The 19,891-nt window shown below is 43.9% G+C and overlaps 1 protein-coding gene across 1 annotated transcript in view; it reads right to left on the bottom strand.

Annotated features, from left to right (window-relative positions):
- Positions 1-2,850: 2,850 nt before the first annotated feature.
- The window catches only part of si:ch211-137a8.4 (apolipoprotein B receptor), a 38,427-nt gene continuing 21,386 nt past the window's right edge, over positions 2,851-19,891 (bottom strand). Inside the window, exons 2-4 of the mRNA XM_046072776.1 lie at positions 10,395-11,964; positions 8,675-9,205; positions 2,851-3,907 (exon numbers count right to left, since the gene is read on the bottom strand). Of these exons, the coding sequence (XP_045928732.1) occupies positions 3,885-3,907; positions 8,675-9,205; positions 10,395-11,760 (1,920 nt within the window). The 5' untranslated portion in view covers positions 11,761-11,964 and the 3' untranslated portion in view covers positions 2,851-3,884. The remainder of the gene's footprint in view (positions 3,908-8,674; positions 9,206-10,394; positions 11,965-19,891) is intronic.

The raw sequence follows: 19,891 nt of genomic DNA, 5'->3' as shown, positions 1-19,891 counted from the left end.
TGCACAACACCAGAAAATGCCATAATGGTATGATTTTGCTTCAAGGCAACATTTTCCTTTTTATAATTCATCCATCCACCGTCAACTGCTTATCCTGCATGCAGGGTCGCGTCCATTTTATAATTATCAAATAAAATATTTTAAATAATGAAATTTTGAGGGAAAATGGAGCTGAACTATATGTCAAAGGCAGCAGTAAAAGGATTCCTAATGGGTGCCAGAGAATCATGTGACAAACTTTAACAATGCTATTGGTTTCCTTAAAGCTCCAACTCTTTTAAAGTAATGCATCATATTTTGGGATGTTGGGTGGAGGTGTAACAGGCCAAAAATGGGTACCATAGAGGGTTAATTATGCTCTAATTTTACATCCTCCTGGCTCTGCCTTTGGTTGTCAGCGACTCAAACCTACAAAACATTTTTACATAATCATAACTAAACTGTAGAAATACACGGACATACAAGAGATAATTGCCATATAAAGATCAGTGTCAGGTCTGTCTGCATCCTTTCTGCGCACTTGCATAATGTTTTGAGAGTAGTTAGAATTTGCATAAATGTCAAATTAAATTCCCAATCCTGCAGTAATCCGTTCCTAAGTTCTGCTGTAGACCTGATGACTTCAGATATACAGCAAATACAGATTTCCCCTGAGTGACTGTTTGTTTTGACAGGTCTGTCTCGTCCCGCCACAGATTGTATGTAAGTAAATAAATATATAAATAAATATCCTGAAATTTGACCTCTCCGTGATCTCCCTCAGTCCTCCTGACGTGTCCTGCAGTTTCCTTTGTTCATTTTAAAGGTGTGTCAGCAGCAGCAGCAGCAGCGCACGTTCAGATCTGCTTTCACTGAGCGAGCAGGTTCACTGTTTGGCTCAAGGACACATTGAAGAGACGCTTCCCCGCCGAGCACTCGACATGATCTCAATAATGATGCCTTAGCTCTCATATCTGAGCAGCAGATACTTGTTCAAGAAAATGCTGAAACAGCTGAAAATACCAGACATCCTCAGCAGGAAAATAGTAACCAAGGAGAAGTCTGGGAAGGTTCTCAGTCATCCAAGAAAGGTTAAAATCAGAACTGAAGAAGCCTCCAAACGTCTTCGGCTATCTTCAACCAGTCCAGTTGCCCTTGATTTGAACCTTCCTTGAGAAATGTACCTTTCATATTTCTTGTATCACTTTAAACCTGCCAGCACGTGCAGAAACTGGTGATTTTTGTGTGTGCTTGTAAGGTGCTACTAATGTTAAAATGTACCTGCTACAACACAGGAAACGGTGGAAAGATGCTGCTGAAGATACAGTGAAATGAAGCAGTTCATTAAAGCGCTGGACGGACTCGGCTACACGTGATTCTGGCTCTTCAGCACCTTCCAGAAGACAGAAGAAGCCCACGCAGCAGCCATGACGACGTCGAGCATCCCCAAAAAGGTATTAAAAAAAATAAGAAGCTGAGGATGGTGAGGGGAAAAACTGTTCTCTTAATTTGAAATGGTGAGAGAAATGTGAAGTGTGAAGAGAAATTGGAGACAGAAGGAGAAAAACATGGGCTGAAACATTTTCTGGAAACCTCCTTTTGTATTCAGGTTTTTTCCCCCCACCATCTAAGGAAATAACTTGTTTGAAGCTTTTCTGTTGGGCTCATTTTGCCACCTCTGTGCTGTGTTGAACTTCACTTGTTGAGGACTTTGGGAGCTTCATTTGAAACACAAAGATCCCCAGTTTCACCACTGAGTGAGTGTCTCATTTCCTAACTTTTCATCATCCAGCGACCCCTCAGATTTTTCTGCTGACCCTTTTGGGGACGCCCCAGGTTGGGAATTAATGGTCTAAAATATTACTATATGCTGTCACGTTTATGATTTGCCTTCATTGGAACAAAGTGGACTTGCCTGAGACAAGATGGTCCACACGCTCTTGGTTTTCCTTTGACTGTGACCGCAGCTACACTATATGGACAAAAGTATTGGGACACATTATATTGATGACATCCCTTTCCCATCCATAGGCAGTAATATGGAGTTGGTTCCCCTTTGCAGCTATAATCGATTCTGCTCTTCTGGGAAAGCTTTCTACAAGATTTTGGAGTTTGTCTGTGGGATTTTTGAGCCTGTTTATCCAGAGGAGCATTTGCGAGGTCAGACACTGATGTCGGACGAGAGGGCCTGGCACGCACTCTAGTTCCTCCCAAAGGTGTTGGATAGCGTTGAGTACAGGGCTCTGAGCAGGCCAGTCAAGTTCTTCCACACCAAACCGGACAACCATTTCTTTTTGGAGCTGGCTTTGTGCACGTTGTCATATTGAAACGGGAGAACTAGTATCTAAAATTGACTGCTGTAGCATCAAGATTCACCTCTACAAAGACCACACCATGAAAACAAAGTCCCTACCAAAAATATTTCAATATTTGTGTCCCGGTTCTTCATAATATACATGTTCTCTGTCTCTTTATAAATTTAGTTAAATTTCAATGGTATTTTTTTACTATACTAACTAAAACATTCTGTAACCAGAGGGTCAAAGGTCACAGTGTCCTTTGTAGAGTTTTATCTGAAAATATAAAAAACAGCGGTGGTGTGAAGGGACTGCGGCTGGCATATGGACGTCCTCGCATGTCTACATGAAACACCAGCAGCCTGCTGCCAGATGATACATACAGATCTACTTTAATACAAAGAAAATCTCGTATTATTCCGCCCATTACGTAAAAGGATGAGATTATCAATACACAGATTAATGAGCATCCAATGGTGTTCCAGCGTGAGGCCCCGCCCCGTCCACCCTCCACCCGCCCGTCTGCACACAACACTTCAATCATCCAGATAAAAATAGAAAACCCCACAATGACTTGCAGTTTAGTTGTTAGATTTTAGTCTTTATTGTACTATTTTTTTTTTTCTTGACAATTTGCTAGCGGACATGTGAAAACTTGGACCAACAAAACATCATCGTCATCATCATCATCATTATTATTTTTTTTTTAATTACAGCATATCGTCAGACTGCGGTAACAGTGAGAAGATGTGTTTTTTAGAAAATAAAACCAAAAAAAGAGAATTCAAACCAAACAGGAAAAAAAGAAAAACATTTTGACTTTTAATATTTGATGGTGGTGTTTTTCTTTCTTTTTTTAAATTCATGTACACAATATAACAGTCTAAAAACATTAAACACACAGAGCTGAAGACATTGCAGTGTTGGTTGGGAAGTGGCAGTCCTCAGGGCAGTTTATATAGTGTAGCAACATGATCCCGCTGTACTGTCAAATATCTACTGGGACGGACGGGGAGGGAGGAGGGGCGGGGCTGAGGGGGACTACAAAACAAAATGGCCGTCATTATAAAACTAACAGTCTTTTTTTTTTCTTTCTTTCTTTAAATCCACCAAACAGGAGTCGGTAGAGACAGAGCAGAGTTAAGTAGCTCGATGAGGAGGAAAATAGGACGGCGGGGCGAAATGTGGGGGGTGGGTAGTGGAATGTCTCGATTTTCATTTTTTACATTTCTGCATTTTTCTTTTCTCTCGTAGACAATATAAAATCTCACAGACAAGCAAAGAAGAAAAATAAAAACACTGGATGTACATGTTTGTATGCATGTATGATGGATGGATGGAAAAGAAGGGACTGAATTATTGCTTTCTGAGTGATTATTATTTTTCACTTCTCATCTAAATGAATTGCGTCTTTCTCATTCTCTCTCTCGCTCACTCTTTCTCACCATGGTGATCTGTTAACACGTGATTACTCCGTTTATTCAGGAGGAAGGAGGAGGGATGAAGGAAGGAACGGGGAGGAGGAGGAGGAGGAGTAAGGGGGGGGCGGGGCTCAGAGCTCCTTGCTCAGCGAATCCCGGGCAGTTCCAATCCTCTTTGTGTGTGGCCTCACACGTTTCCCGCCTTTTTGTCTGGTAAATGATAACAGAAGAGATTGAAAAAATGTATTAAAAAAAGGATAATAATAATAAACAGTCTTATAAAAGGGTTATATGTGTGTTTAGTGGTTTAGGACAGATGTTGGTCTCTCTAGTGTTGGGTTAGTTAGTTAATTTTGTGTTAAGGACGTACACAAAGCAAACAACAACAACACAAGAGAAAAATATGACACAGTGTCGTCACATTATTATAACGGAAGCTCATCATCACATGATAACCTGCAGGAAGACGCACAGTCTGTCTTTCAGAATTCCTCTTTTTGTCCTGTACCTGTATTTGTGCCTTTTTTTTCTTCTTTTAGTGTTTTGACTGTCCTTTTGTGCTCGGCGTTCACAAACTTATTTTTTCCACCCTGAAATCAAATAACCTGACCATGCGCTGGTATGTCACCTGTCTATATATACTTTCTGTTTACTTTCCCCCAGAGAGACGGCTGAGAGCGAGAGAGAGAGAGAGAAAGAGAGAGAGAGAGAAGGCTAGTTAATCTGGCTTGTTGAAGAGGCTCCGTGACACTTTGATTTTGCCCGCTAATCCGTTGATGGACTCAACTCTATTGATGTCAGCTAAACCAGCTTTTCTCTTCCACAGCAAATAGAGAGCTAACTACCAAAGCTACAGCTAGTTAGAGCTAGCTAGCTGGAGGATTGAGGAGGGAGGCCAAAAACATGAAGATCGGGGGGGGTCTGCACTGAAGCGTTCGGTGGTTTTAGTACAACCGCACTCTCTTCACACAAATGGTTTGTCGAGTCCATGTGAGGGACATGCTACCAATGTTGTCCTCTATTCTTTCTGCGTTCCTCACACTGTGTTTTGAAATGGAAAAAAAACTAAAGTGCATGAATAAAGAATAAGGAGGAGTCTTGCAGCATCCTTTTTTCTTTTTAAAATAGGTGATCTCACGAGTTTACTGTGTACTTGACTTCCCAAAACATAATCAAACGCTTAATTTGAACTCTTGAAGTAAAAATTGTGTGCAAATTTTCCTGAGATCATTTTGGTGTCACTGCAGCTTGGGCTCATTCAGCATCGGCATGGAAGACGACAAGGAAGACAGAAGACTTTCCAGTTAAAACATGGAATCCCTTATTATTATTGTATGAGCGAGAGTAGTTAACTATTTCTGTGACGACTTTATTGGCTGGAAGACTTGTCTGCGTACAGAGGAGAATCAAACGTGCAAATTCATATAAATAAATTACTTCCATGAAACGAATGGTGCATAGGCCTGACTTACTGTAGGAGTAATAGTAGGGCTGCATACATAAAAAGAAAGTAAAAGTTTGCGATGACAATATCAGATAATGTTCTCCTCGAAGCCTTGCACCATGAGTCTACAGAGAAGCTGTTGCAGCCGTGTTTTCAGCCAACGGATGAAAACTTTTTTATGTTATAAGTCTATTTTATTTTATTTTATTTTACAGGCGTAGCTAGTGTTTATTGGGCTCTAAGGGCGGCCAAAATGCAGGTCAGTTTCATTTTGAATGCCTATTACCGTAACTATTCATGTCAACGTGCCAGTTTCACAGCTGTTTCAGTTGTAAGTGAAGTGTTCTTTTTCTATGCTATGGGCACAAAGTTGAAAAAAGTAGAACCTAAAGGTCCAGTGTGTCATTTTTAGGAGGATATATTGACAGAAATGCAACATAACATCCATATCTATGTGTTCAGTGGTGTATAAAGACCTTACATAATGAATCATTATGTTTCTATCATCATTTCTATCTACATACACCGCAGGTCCTCTTACAGGGACGTCACCATGTTGGACAAACGGCGCAATAGAGCGTGTTTTACGTTAGGAAGAAGAAAAAGAAAGAAGTACTGATTTCGACTGACTTTCACCAACTTCATAGTCTAACGGGAGCTGCAGGCGTTTGCAGGGCGGGGAATAAAAACGGCGTCGTCAAGTCGGACACATTCTACCTGAGTGAGCTTACTGTGAGCCGAGATCAATGACTGATCTCGTGGCATTTGCGAAGAAAAATGCAGCGAGACCAGGCATGAAGTCAAACGCACTGTCGGCCACCGTAGCTTCTCCTGTGCACTTAAAAAGAGAGGCAATTCTCAACACTCACCACTAGATGCCACTAAAACTTCCACACTGAACCTTTAAATCTGAAAGCCGCAGTAAACACAGGTGTTTACTTTTTACTCGCCAAGTGGCGATTGGAGAGGCCGTACTTCTGCGATTTAATCAGCATATGAGAGTTACTATTACTACTAGGTTACTAGACTTTTAAATAATCCCGTCTTCCAAGTTCTAATCATGATTGGATAGTTTTTGAAAGTGGAAACCTCTTACTACAGTCCAGGTCAAATGAATCATTATAAGCGGATAATTATTATGTGTAGACAGCTTTGCTATTTACTGATGAAAATACAGAACAGCTGTTTCAAACACTTAAAATTAATATACACATTAAATTGTGTGTATATATATATATATATATATATAAATATATATATATAGTAAGCTATATAAATATAGCTTACTGTGGTTCAAATTATAAAACAGTAGTGTGCTGTTTCGAAATACAGTAACGTCAGTAGTGGCTACTGAGCCACATTCTACATGTTGTCATGTATGAAAAAAGCCCCAAACTGAACACTGTAAGCGGATTAAACAGTATTTTTAAAAGAATGATTTTGTCCCAAGCTCTGTGATCAACATAAGCAGTTTCTACTGTATATCTAACATGGTGCTTGAAGCTGAGGTATACGGAAGCCCTAAGCGGCCATCCGTTCAAATATGTTTTTTACTCTGGTTTCCCATGACAACGGCATGATTATCTCGTGATCTCGAACAAAACAGTAGTTTAACACAGGGGTGGGCAGTAACGTTTCTCAACGCTAATTTCAGAGTGATTTTCGGTGTCCCTGGTTAGCTTAGTTGGTAGAACATTAGACTCATAGTTGCAGGATTGTGAATTTGATCCTCATGGTTTTTTTAATCTTTTCCATGATCCTCTTCAACAAAGTTCTTTGGACTTCCTCTCTCTGTGCATCCCGGTGATTGGTCCACATCCATCAACCTATGGACTTTGCATTTCCATATCATTCACAGGCAGAGGAAACTCCTGTGCTTCTCATTCAGGGGAATCCGTTTAACATTGCACATTATTTTCGAACCCTTAAAATAAATGTGTGATTGGATTCCACTGAATCTCTTCATAACAACTTGAAGACTTGAGCCCTGTGCTAAGTGCTAACTAAGCTAAGCAGTGACACAGATAATTTATCTGAAATGACTGTAAAGAAACGCACCTGCCGACCCCTGTATTCAGCTATGGTTTGTTATCTCGAGATCACGACAAAATTATCCCGTTATCACGGGAAAACAGAGTAAAAAAATATTTGAATAGATGGCCGCTTAGGGCTTCCGTAGAGGTAGGCAACGCTGTAGAAACTAACAACTTAAAACTGAATAAACCCCCCCCCCTTCAGGCCTCCCTCTAAAGCCACTCCCCCAAAACAGGTGTTCACCTCAGGCCTCAGTGAGCCAAACACTAGCTGTTAAACAGAGTTCCGTTTTAGCGAAAGAGTTTGAGCTTTAAAGAGGCTTCCAGTAAATCTCACGGCAGCGAGGGGGTTTGCCGGACACCGAGCATCACACTGCACTTGAATGGAGAGGAGGCTGGGACTGATAAATTATGGAGGAGGGAAGAGAGCACCTTCTGGTTTTCACCTGCCGACGCTCGGTGTCCGGCAGTGGGAACGTGTGAAATGGTACGAACGAGGAGTGAAGTCCTCTCGTCAGTGCCTAACAGGCTGCGTCATGCCGTAGTTCATCAGATATTTATTTTTCATACTAGTTCACGAACAGTCAGCTTCCAGCTGTAGCTGCCCCGGGAACCTGCACGGCCGCCTGAGTCCCTGTTATTGTTACATAGTTTTGTTGTCTGGCTGTTCATGAACTTGATGTTTTAATGAAATTAGCAGGCAGCAAATGAAAGGGCTGCTTCTCTCCATCTCTCTCTCTTCCAGTTATTTACATGTGACACTTACTAAGAAACATTTAACAACTACACTACAGCTTCTTTAAAGGGACTTAGGAAGAACTGCTGCATTGTGTCTATCATACGATCACACAGGGAAGTCAACATGTGGCTCTGCAGATACAGCGGCTTTACTTGTGCGTGTGAAAAATATAGTTTTGGGACATGAGATTTATACTGATCATCTTCTCGTCTAACTCTTGGAAAGAAAGCATGTGTTAAACTTTACCGTGTGTGTTTGCATGCGTATATTTAAGTATATTTCACGTGTGTAAGTACATGAAAGGTGTATTTCCACTGTGCATAAATGTGTGTATTTTGTGTCTTCTTAGTGTCGCACGTCGGCGTCGTGACATCCATTTAGGCCGTTGTCGACGCACAGCTCCCTTTCTAATTGGTCAGTTGCCGCTGACATCACGTTCTGAACGATGGCCACTGCTGCATCTCGAAGATCCCTCTTCCTCATCTCCTCCTCCTCCCTCTCTCCCTGGTCACATGACCCTGCACCATCGTCACAACCTCCATTTTGTGGCGACTCTGCCTCCCCTCCCGCCCCTTCCTCCTCCTCCTCCTCCCTGCCAACGGCTAGTGCTAGCTCAGGTTCTTGGCGGCTGCTTTTAGTTTGCTCACTGCTATTGTTTGTTACTGCTGGCCCTTGTTGTTGTTGTCTGTTGTTAGTATCTCCGTCTTTGCTGCGGCTGTTTAGTGGCTCATCAGAGTCCCGGTCGGCGTGCTCTAACTCACCGCTGTTCACAGCCGCCGTGGCGTTGATGATCTTGGCGTTGGCCTCCTCTTTCGCTCCTGCTGCCTCCTTGGTCTTCTTCACGGGGCTGCCCCCCGTCGTCTTCTCCTCCTCCTCCTCCTCCTGGTGATTGTGTGTGGCGTGCTCCTCTGCTGTGCCGTTGGAGCAGCCGTTCTCCCCATTGGTGACCGGTGCGTCGGCCGGTGTCTCCTCCACCTCCTTCCCCGCCTCCCCTTCGCTCCCTGCTGCCTCTCCTCCGCTCTCCACCGCCTCCGTCTTCTCAGCCGCCTCTGCATCCTTGTCATTGGTCTCCTCGGCCGCTGTGGCGGTTTCACCGTCAGCACCTCCTTCCTCCGCTGCGTCTCCTCTGTCCGCGGCCTCCTCTTCTTCCTTGGTGCCCTCACCCAGGTCCACACTAGTGGACTTGCCCTTTCGTAGGATGAAGTTCTTCAGGGAAACTGCACGGCCAAAATGTGTGCGCTTGGCCTTGGCTGTCTTGCCGTCTTTGCCCTCCTCTGCTGCTCCCTCCTCACCTGGAGGGAAGAAGAGATTCAGGGTTAAAGCTTCTTTATGTAGAATGAGATTTTCATTGATAAAACCTAAAAATAATTAAAATTACTTTTAAGAGAAACAACACTTCACCTCTTTTACAAGGTGATACAGATATTTAACGCTGCTTTAATATATTTTTGGCCACTAGAGGGAAATGTAAGTCCAGAATTTACTCTGCTTTTAGCTCAGCTTGGGTGTCTGTGTAGCAACGCCTGAAAAGTGTCTGGCTCTTTGGGTGCTCAAGACTCAACTTTCCTCACCAGCTACATTTGATAAATCACTATCACAAAACTCCAGGTGGAAATCAGATTTCAAAGAATATTTGCAATGCTCTGTATTTTTTGCACATTCAGCATCTCTCAGTGTTTTCTGGCCACTTTTGGCTTCATATGCTTTCCTCTGAACATGAGCTGTTCTCATTGCAAGAGAAATTTAGGCGAAAATGTTCTGAGCTTAAATAAATCTTATAAATACAATGAGCCCGGGGTTCTGTATTTTTGTACCATATTCTTTATGCAGCCAGGGGCAAGAAGCACGCTAAATTTAGTCTTTACTGTTGACTGAAGCTACAGTGTGATTTGAATTTCACATCAGACGTTGAATATTTTATTTGGGAGAATGTTCAATTACATTACCTCTCCCAGAGTTAGCAAGCCGCAAACTCCTGTCTGGCGCTCCCTGGTTAGAGGCGAATTGAGTGTGGACACAGCGTCTGAGTGTGAACCTTTCAATGGCTTACATACCCAACCGGGTGATACTGAGCAAAAAGCTTGTTGTTTTAAAGACTCTTGGCTACATATGTAAGGTTTGGTTCAACATGTGAACGTCTGCTCATTTAATACAGCTTGTGTGATGAAAATGAATGTTGGCATGAAACAAAAACTGTAGGGATAAACCTCTACAGCAGGATTCGTTACACACCAATCCTGCTGTACAGGAACTTCGGTTCACACACATTTGTTTTCATTTTGTGGACTTTTCTCTAATATGTTTGTATAACATTGGATGATTGAAGCCGTGTGGGCCTCAGGCAGTTGTTTAAATGGAACTATCTGAGAGGTTTAGAGGGAAAATGTCTCCTACCTCACCTCTCTGAATGTAATATAGGGGTTACTGATTTGCAACTTGTCGTCATCGCTCTACTCTAACTGTGTATTTGTGTCCCGTCACCTGAGGCGGCAGCTGCAGTTGCGTCCTCCTCCCCGCTGGGGGCGCACTCTGTGTTGGCGCGTTTGGACTTGGGGATGACCCGCTTCTTGAAGGAGGTCCAGATCTCGTTGGCGTGGTGCGTCACCGTGCCACCTCCCGCCGTTGTTTCCTTCACCTCTTCCCCTCCTTCAGCCTTCTCCTTATCCTCCCCTTGCTCCGTCTTGGCCTCCTCTGCTCCTCCCTCTGCCTTAGCCTCCTCTCCTCCCTCAGCTCCTCCCGCTGCCGCCGCCTCCTCTGGCTTCACGTTGTCAGCGGAGTCTTTGTCGGAGCCCTTGGCCTTGCCGCTGATGCCGACCATGGATGTGTCCCTCTTCAGGCCCTGGAAGGTCCAGGAGCGTTTCAGCTTCCACCTCTTCTGCCCCGACTCCTTGGAATCCAGTGTGGAGGAGTCTCCGCCGCCTCCTTCTGCTTCTGCTCCCTCCTCCTTACAGTCTTCTCCGCCTCCTCCTCCACTTTTCTTGTGCGCCTTCTGAGCCATGAGCTTCTTGAAGGAGTGCCAGCGCTTCATGTGCTTGGTGGCTGTCGAGGAGGATGAGGCTTTCTGTTCTTCCTCTGCGCCTCCCTCTGCCCCCCCTGACGCTCCTCCCTCCTCTATGGTGGAGTCTGCGGTGTTAAGTGCTTCTGGATCCTCCAGTCGGTCCAGAGACTTGGACCGAACCTTTACTTGTTTCAGGGGTTCTGCGGCGGCGCCGTCCTTCTTCTCGGTGCTGCGATGGGAGAAGATCCTCGCCACCGGCTTCCTGATCAGATCTCGAACTGTGGATTTCGCCTCCACCGGTTTGCCCTTCTCTGCTTTCTTCTCCTCCTCCTTTTCTCCATTTTCAGGAGCTTTCTCTATTGCTGCTTCTTCTTCTGCACCTCCCTCTGCTCCTCCCTCAGCTGCTGCAGCCTCCTCGCCTCCTTTCTCTCCCTCCTTCTCCCCTCCCTCAGCTGCGTTCTCCTCTCCTCCTCCAGCGGCTGTGCCATGCTCTTTCTTCTTCCTTCCTCCCATCACCTTTCCCAGGCCACTCTTGTTGAGGAAAGAGTCCAGGAACGAGGTCTTGGGCTCAGGAGAGGAGGCGTTTTCCGAGCTCTGAGGAGGTGCCGCTGCTTCTCCCTCCTCAGCCGCTGTCGCCGCCGCCGCCGCTGTGTCGTTCGTCACAGTCTCTTTGTTATCTACAACCTCGCTGTTGACAGGAGTGCCATCTTTATCGACAACTTCACTGTTGACAGTCTCTGAGTTTGCGTTGGCGTTTTTAGCCGGTTGCTCTGCCTCTGCCGGCTTGCTCTCTGGGGTTTTCCCATCTTCCTGGACCACCGGCGCCGCATTGGCCTCCGTCGCCGCCATTTCGGAAAGGGAAAACAAACAACAACAACAAAAAAAAGTGTGTCCCTTCCTTCCGTCCCTGGCCTTCTGCCCTCCTCTTCCTCTCTCTCTCTCTCTGGTGTTTCGTTCCTCCCGCTGTGGTGGCGCTCTCAGGTCATGGAGAGCAGGGTGGAGAACAGTTGCGAGGAGGAAAGATACTCAGCATTCTACTAGTCCTCCAAACTCCTGCAGAGAAAAGAGAGATGGGGGGGAGAGGAGGGAGCATGGGTGACGAAAGAGGGATAGGAAGAGGGGCAAAGAGAGAGAGAGGGAGGAAGAGGCACAGATGGTTAATAGTCTGAATCAACACCGTAGACACTCAATTAGTCTGGTCCAGACCGTGCATTGAATGGGGAATGAAGTTTAACAAAACTGAGAATCTCGGCGGGAAATGCAATGCAATTATGATGTTTCCTAATCAGTCACACTTCCAGAATTCACTCCCTGCGTGATCTGATGTGGGACACAGACACCCCTGCTTTTTTCTTTTTAAGTGAAGGGGCTGAGACGCACCAGACAACGGCAATAAAAGCTGCAGGTTTTAGTCTGTTAGGAGTTTGCTCCTCAACTTTCATCTGCTGGTGTTTATTGCTTTCAACGACCCTCAGCTGGTAGCTGTGCAGATATTTAAATCGCTTTCTGTTTGACAGTCGCGTTCAGCTCAGATTCGTTGTTTAAGAAACATGACAATGCATGTTCAATCCATCCATCCATCGTCAACCGCTTATCCTGCGTACAGGGTCGCGGGTGCGTGTTCAATATTGTATCCAAATACCAGAAATTCTAATTAAAAACAATCACTGTTCAACGTACTCAAGGGGTTTAGTATTTCACGTCCATAAAGATGATGAGAAACAAATTATGAACAGATTATTCAGACTTGAGATATCCTGACTTTAAGTCCCTGGTGTGGACCAAGCTCTAATAAACTGGGTCCTACATTTCCAGACTAGACTCTCCAAGCCCTGTATACGCCTTCAGAACAAAAATCACTATCGCATCATCAACAAAGATACTTTTGTTTCCAAAAGGCGGAGCAGTACCCTTTATTTAAGTGCCCCTTAAATACTGAATTAAATGTTTAACTGTTGTGGATATAGACAAAAAAACAAATATAACTTCCGTGCAATGTGGTTAAAATCACAAAAGTCTAAGATGCTTTAACATGCTCCCACTGCTACCAGCAGGAATAGATGTAAAAACTGACCAGAACTCAGTATCAGTATTCTCAGCAGTAGTCTACTTTAACGGACCAGGATGTAGGATTTCATGCCCTCAACTCTTCCCTTTCCAAGCATGTAGAAGAACCTACGGTGGCCTTCAGGGAACGTAACAACACAAAAGGGCATCTGTGGAAACATGGCGGTGCAACGTGGTGGACTCCGTGGAAGAGGACCTGCTCCATATGCCGATACGAAGGGTTCATTCTAAGGTAAGGTCTAACGAAAACACAACTATTCTTAGTTTAAGTTATGAAAACATAATTATGAATATTCCATTTCTTCCAATAGAGCCTCCTAAATCCTACACGCCTGTCCTTTAAAGAGGTGGTATTCTGCTTTTTGCCTTTTCCCCTCTCCTTTATTGAGTTATATTCCTTTTTTGTGCATGTAGGTTGGCAAAGTGAAAAAGCCCAAAGTGAGTTCCCATCTCCCACAGAAAACTCTGCTCTGAACTGAAAACAGCTCGTTTGTAGTCCAGCCTTTACTTCCCTTTCTTGTGATGTCACAAGAAAATAAGTGTCATAACGCTCGCCGAGCGGCTACTCCGACACGCCCTCAGAAACAGCGAGCTGCAGCACACAGCTCTCCTCTCCCTTCCAAACACTAGCTCCCCTCCAGGCAGTCAGTGGACAGAAAGTTGTTCCTGTGATGTAGAGACAGAGCTCAGTTAAAACTTTATGGATACAGATTAATAACTCGCCGCTCTGAAACTCTCGCTCCAGTCCGTGTTGCCGAGCCGGTCGGCAACACGTACGGCTGAACCCGAGCCGTTTACCGGCTTCTCGCCGACCCGCCCTTCTCTGCTTCTGATTGGCTAGTAGTCCTTAACTAGGAACTGAGCATGTGCAACTCCCAACAAAGATCATTTAGAGACGAGATGTATCACTCCATAGCTAAAACGAAGCCTCCAACACAGGCTGAAAAGAGGAGCTGCAGCAATGTGCAGTATGACAAAAATATAACCATGGAAACCTGCTCTGGTACAACCTCTAAATAAGATGAGGAACGGGAAAATGAGCAGAATACCACCTCTTTAAATAATAGCCTGTAATACACATTCCTTTTCTTAGTTTACAAACGTCTTAAAGGTTAAGTCTGGTGTTGTTCTATATTTGTCTTATTTTCCTCACATCCTATGAAAAAAGTTCATCTCCCAGTACTTTATAACATCCCTACCCTGTCCGTGGCTCTCTGCCCGCTGATCCCTCCTGAAGACGTAAATCTTTAAAAACGCCCCACAAATGTATTTTCTTTCTTTCTTTCTATTTTTTTAAAGGCTCCGTCATGTCAGCAGAGAACTGTAGCAAACGTTACTCAAACAGGAGGAAATGATATGTTTGTACGGGACTATCTTCAGCGGCGGATGAATCCACATGTGGCGCTTCAGTGAGTATCTGTGGCAGCAGGATGGTGCGTGTGTGTTCGTGGTGATGCAGGAACATGTCCCCCAGTGGGACAATAAGAGGAAATGTCTAGCAGACTTCTCCTTTAAACACTATTCGGTATTGTAACACCTTTGGAGAATTTAATGAATGAATCAGCAGATCAATGAATCTGTGAGTCACCCGCTGATGTGGAGTAAGCGACTTTCAGCTGTGAGAAACGGTGGCGAGCACCAGACGTTTAGTGAACGCAGTCACACACTCTCAGAGGAGATGGTGAAAGAGTGAGTCAGACTGAAGGAGGCAGAGAGATGCAGACGAGAGAGGCACTCAGGTGGAGAAACAATCACACAGGGGAGACGGAGGGGCGAGCGAGGCAGACAGAGAGAGAGACAGAGAGGTGTAAACACAACACATCACATGCTCCAGAAAATCTCACTATGTCGTTGCCACATCTGACAGACTGACCAACTGGATGTCTTACTGGACAGCCAGGAGACCGACTTACTTTAACGTACACGTAACTAACATACTGATTTTAATGCAAAACATGATCTTTTCCTAAACCTAACCAAACTGCAACCACCTGACACGAAGGGCTACTTTAGTGTTGTAGTCAAGACCACCCAAACCGGGATCATGTCGAGACCAAGACCAGTTCCCCACATTACATGACACACAATAAAATGTGCAACGAGATCAGAGGTGCTTCTCAAACTGATCTGAAAGATCCACATCTTTTCACAGCAATTTATTGATATTCTCAAAGTTACGGTCTTGACTGGTCTTGAAATAAAATCCAGAGTCCTCCATGTCCGAGACCGAGACAAGACCATTAAAAAGTGGTCTTAAGACCGGTCTCGAGTACTACAACACTAGAGGACACCTAGTTTTTGCCAATAGGAGTATGTTTTGTGACTTTACGATAAGCAAAGGGAACATGTTTTTTGAGATGTTTTACAAGTCCAGGTTTAAATGCAGTCCTGCAAGTTAACAGGACCTGACGAGTTCTCCAACTATCCTGTGGCATGAGTGGCCTCCTCCTCCTCCTCCTCCTCCTCCTCCTCCTCCTCCTGCCTCAGTGCTGCACCGTCTCTTGTTTACAACTCTGAGGTATAAATTGCTGGAAGCCAATTAACTCTGATGCGCACAGCTCATTTACTCTTCCTGCTTGTAGCCTCAGGATAGAAATGGACACCTCCACCTTAGCACAGAAACAGCTGCACACTGTTACTCACAGGCAGTTTTTGAATCAAAGTGTTATGCAGCAGGTGCACCAAACGTACAGAAATTAGTCTCGGTGACACCGATGCAAAGGCTAGCGGCAACACTGTGCACTCCGTGTACTTTCGGCTATGTGCAGAACTGCATAATTTATCTTTCATTCATTCAGTTCATTGGACTTCGTCAGTGACTGATTTATTGGAGCTGCTCGACGCTGGGCATTTTGGGTCTACAGGGTGTGTTTGCAGTTACAACAGAGGAAGAACGGCTTTAATTTGTTCAGCGACATGTTTGCTCACACTGTTTGGAAAGAGAGATTATCAAGCTCTTGATTTAATACTCTGCTAATCAATAATTCAGCTTTGGATGGCTGTCTTCATCAACATAGTTCACATTCAACAGTAGAATCTCCACTGCTCTGTTATATTCCAGTAGTCTCTACTCTGTTATTTGACCTTCTCTCTTTCTTTCTGTGATGTTAAGTGTCTGCAGGACCTTGAAGAATCTTCTTTCATTTCTAAAATGACCTTTTAAAAGTTTTACAAATGCAGTCATTCCTGCATGATATGAACAAACTATAAAAACTATTTGCATGCACTCTGTTTATTTCTAGTGCTCTCGCATGACTCAGCTAACATCACTCTACCTAACCATTGTTTGTTCAATAGCTACTCTTGTTTTCCTTTAAATTTTGGCTCTATTTTCTGCACGCTTGTCCGCGGTAACGCATTTTGACATTGTTTCTTAAAAGGTGCTATGTGGATCAAGTTAACATTGATGATGATTTATGTTTTGAGACTCCTTTTGCAGTTGCTTCCAACAGTTAACTAACCAAAAACAGTGCAATTTAAATATAAAGAATTTTGATTTGATTTTGATTTAAATAAACAAATTAGACCAGTAGTGACAAGACAGCCATGTGCTGCTGGGTCGCAAATATCTCCAAAGTGCTGGAAAGGTTGAATCCAAATTTCCACCCTTTGGACTTGCACACTGAGGCCTTCAGTACTGTGACGTGTCTGAAGTGCTCACTGTCATTACTTCAAGTCATAAGGGGATAAAATGTGCAAAGAGCTATGAGCTCTAACTTGTTTTCATCAATATGTATGCAAGTTCTTAACTCAAGCTGACCCTTTCAAAGTCAGCAGGAAGTCCTAAGGCTCCCTCTGGGCTGGATGAATTGTGAATTTGAACAGTTCTCGGCAATTACAGTCTTCCTGGAAACTCAAACAGAAGTGCTTGTCAGACCGTCTGAAACCGTCCCGAACAGACAGTCCGACAATCTCACGGCAGGTGTGTGGGGGTCATCTTTTCATCTCACCTCCTCATACCTAAACAACAAAACAGGTCGATTGTCAAGTGCCCCAATACGACACATGTGACAGCACTTGTTACGTAAGTCACGTGATCTAAGCGGCACGATGTTCAACACGAGGTAAACGTTGTGAAACGGCGGTAGTTTGGTTAGGTTTAGGCATCAAAACTGCTTAGAGGTTAAAATAAGTACATAATGTAAGTCAAGTGACGTACGTCATCTCCAAAACGTTACTTAACTTTAAACTTAGACACAGGACTCAAACCTCTGTCTCCAAAATACATCCAGCATTGTAAATATGGGTCGTGATAAGCTGCTGTATAATCGAGTCATTACGCTGTTTTTCTGGTGAGGACAGGCTGTTTGTTTTCCTTCTTTGTACACAATATATATCACTTAACCTACGTGAAAGAAACCTGAGAGCAACAGCATCACGTCTGTCATTGCACCACAACTTTGAGTGTGTTTTGAACAATTACCGCAGAAGCACTTTTGCACGCCGTCTGAGCTAGTTCTTTTCTATACTTTGAGTCTAAATGAGTTGGGGTAGAAGACTCGGTGTTTGGATTCAGCCAAAGCTTTTTCAGGGAGCAAAAGGGTGGCACAACAAGCAACGGGGCCTTAATTCGGGGGAAAATGTAGTTCAGACAATGCAGGTGTGAGATGGAGGTGACTGATCATCTCAACCCTGGATTCACTGGTTTACCGTCATTAAACCAGGATTTAAGGATTAATCCAATAGCAATACCCTGAAGAATAACAATCCTCAACATTGCAGCTTTAAACAGACATTATAGTATTAATAAATGTTTGTAGTGGATTCTGCCGAGCTGTTTGAGGCACGTTCAGCCACACGAGACAGAACCCACCGGGGTCGTCTTTGTTTCAGCCTCTCTTTATTTTGGGTGCATTTTTTTTCTCGGTGGGTGATTACGCCGCAGCAGCAGAGGAGCATTAGTGTGTTGGATGGTGGATGTGAGGCTGAAGCCCGGAGGTGTTGGAACAGCATCAGACAGAGGAGGACGACAAAATGGAGGGAGGGTGGGATGGGAGGAAGACGAGGGGGAGTGGTACAGACATGGGCTGATTGCGAATCGTCTCTCTGTTTCGATTTGGGTGTCTGTGCCTTTCGTTCTTCACCTCAGTCTGTCTGGGTTTTCCTCTCATGTCTCTCTTTTCTTTCCATCTGTTTTTCTGTCTCTTTCTGTCTCCATCTCTTTTCGGCTTGTCTTCCTTTTGCTCTCGTCTGCCTCCTTTACATCTCTGCCTCATCTGACCTCCCTTTTCTGTCTCTCCTTCCAGTTGCTTTATTCCTGTCTGTCTTTCTTTTCTATTTGCCTTTTAGTCCCTCCTTGCTTTGTCTTTCTGTCTGTCTTTCACTCGATTTCTCTGCTTCACCTCCCCTCTTTGTGTCTTTCTGTTTCGTTTTCGTCTCCCATAACCTCATTGTCAGATTTAAAAAAGAAAATCAAGGACACACTGTGTCATTGGTGTTAAACTGGTTGAAACCAGGTTCAGTCAAACTGCAGTCCAACAGTTCCAGTTCAACCTGCTGCACCTGCAGGCAAGGAAAGTAACAGCTGCTGCAGTTTTAAAACGTCCGCCACCTGCAGGCACTGAGTGTCACAGCTGTGTGAGAGGAATTTACATTTTACTAGTTAAAACTGTAAAATATCGTATTGGTTAACTGGAGAATACTTCCTGCTGAATCCAGTAGAGTCATCATATGTCGTCTGTCCACTGGGAGACTGTTGGATACAAAGCTCTGTCTCTGGCTCTGGATATGTGAACTACCAGCAGAATGTTATTTATAAATCTGTTGTTGAACAGTTGGAAAGTCGCTCATCTGATTTTGAAGCACCCCTATTGTGTGCACTTGCTTGTGACTTGAACCTTCAAACAGTCTCAATCACGGTCTCCTCTGAAAGAAAACTCCACTTCTACCAACTGTTTACTATCAAAAATGCAGAGTTAGTCTTATAGATACTGAACCAAATTTACAGAAGTACAAACATGGTGAAAATTACAGATTTTTATGCTCGCTTCTTTTTAAAAATGATAATGTTAATGTATGCAACGGCTGCTGTAGTGACACTGGGACCTTAAAATAGTTCACACTGATGAAACCTGTGGCTTTGTGCTTTCAAACAATGTAGTTTGTCAAGCTTAAGTGGCGATTTAACCAGATAAAACACTGAACTCTTTTTTTTTTGGGCAGCTGTGAGTTGAATAACACGTGTTCACTTTGAAAATCTTCGAAAGCTAACACCTGACCCTGTTTACATATGTGATTACAAAGGGACAACAAGCAGCAGGATGTCGGTCAGCAGCCCTTTTTAAACAGAGATCCCGCAATACTGCCGTAAAGAAGAGCCGTCATAATAATAATAATAATAATCCTTATTTGTAGAGCACTTTTCAAAAACAAGTTACAAAGTGCTTTAACAAGTGTAAAGAATAATACAAAAAAAAGATAAGAGCATGAAAATTTAATATAAAATCATGTCATCACACCGGCTTTGCTTTTTTACATGCTGCTGCTGCCCCAGTGTGTGGTTTTAGATGCATGCCGGCATTCTGGAAGCAAAAGGGGCGTGACGTGTCCTGTAGGTACCAGATCCGCTCGGGGTCGGTAACGTCACGTAACGTGATTGGCGTTTGCATGATGACGTGGCAGATTGTGATTGGCTGTACCTCGGAATGTTTACGGGTCCTCGGATCAACTATAGAGAACTCAAAGCTGTTAAATAAGATTATTTAACCGTTAAGTAATCTTATTTAACAGCTCTGGGAGAACTCATACAATGACATGCAGCTCTACTAATTAAACTGGACTTACCACAGCCCGACCATTAGCTGTAAAAGCCCTGTGAGCAGAAAGCTGTGATTCCTTGAATAAATGTTACAACGCTAATGTTAGTTTGCCGATCAAGTTAAGCTAACAGTAGCTAAGATGCTCGGACAAACTA

Source organism: Micropterus dolomieu, linkage group LG17, assembly GCF_021292245.1.
Source record: "Micropterus dolomieu isolate WLL.071019.BEF.003 ecotype Adirondacks linkage group LG17, ASM2129224v1, whole genome shotgun sequence".
In the NCBI taxonomy this organism is placed as follows: domain Eukaryota; kingdom Metazoa; phylum Chordata; class Actinopteri; order Centrarchiformes; family Centrarchidae; genus Micropterus; species Micropterus dolomieu.
Note: the sequence above shows the minus strand (reverse complement) of the source record. Positions and strands in the feature narration are given on the sequence as shown.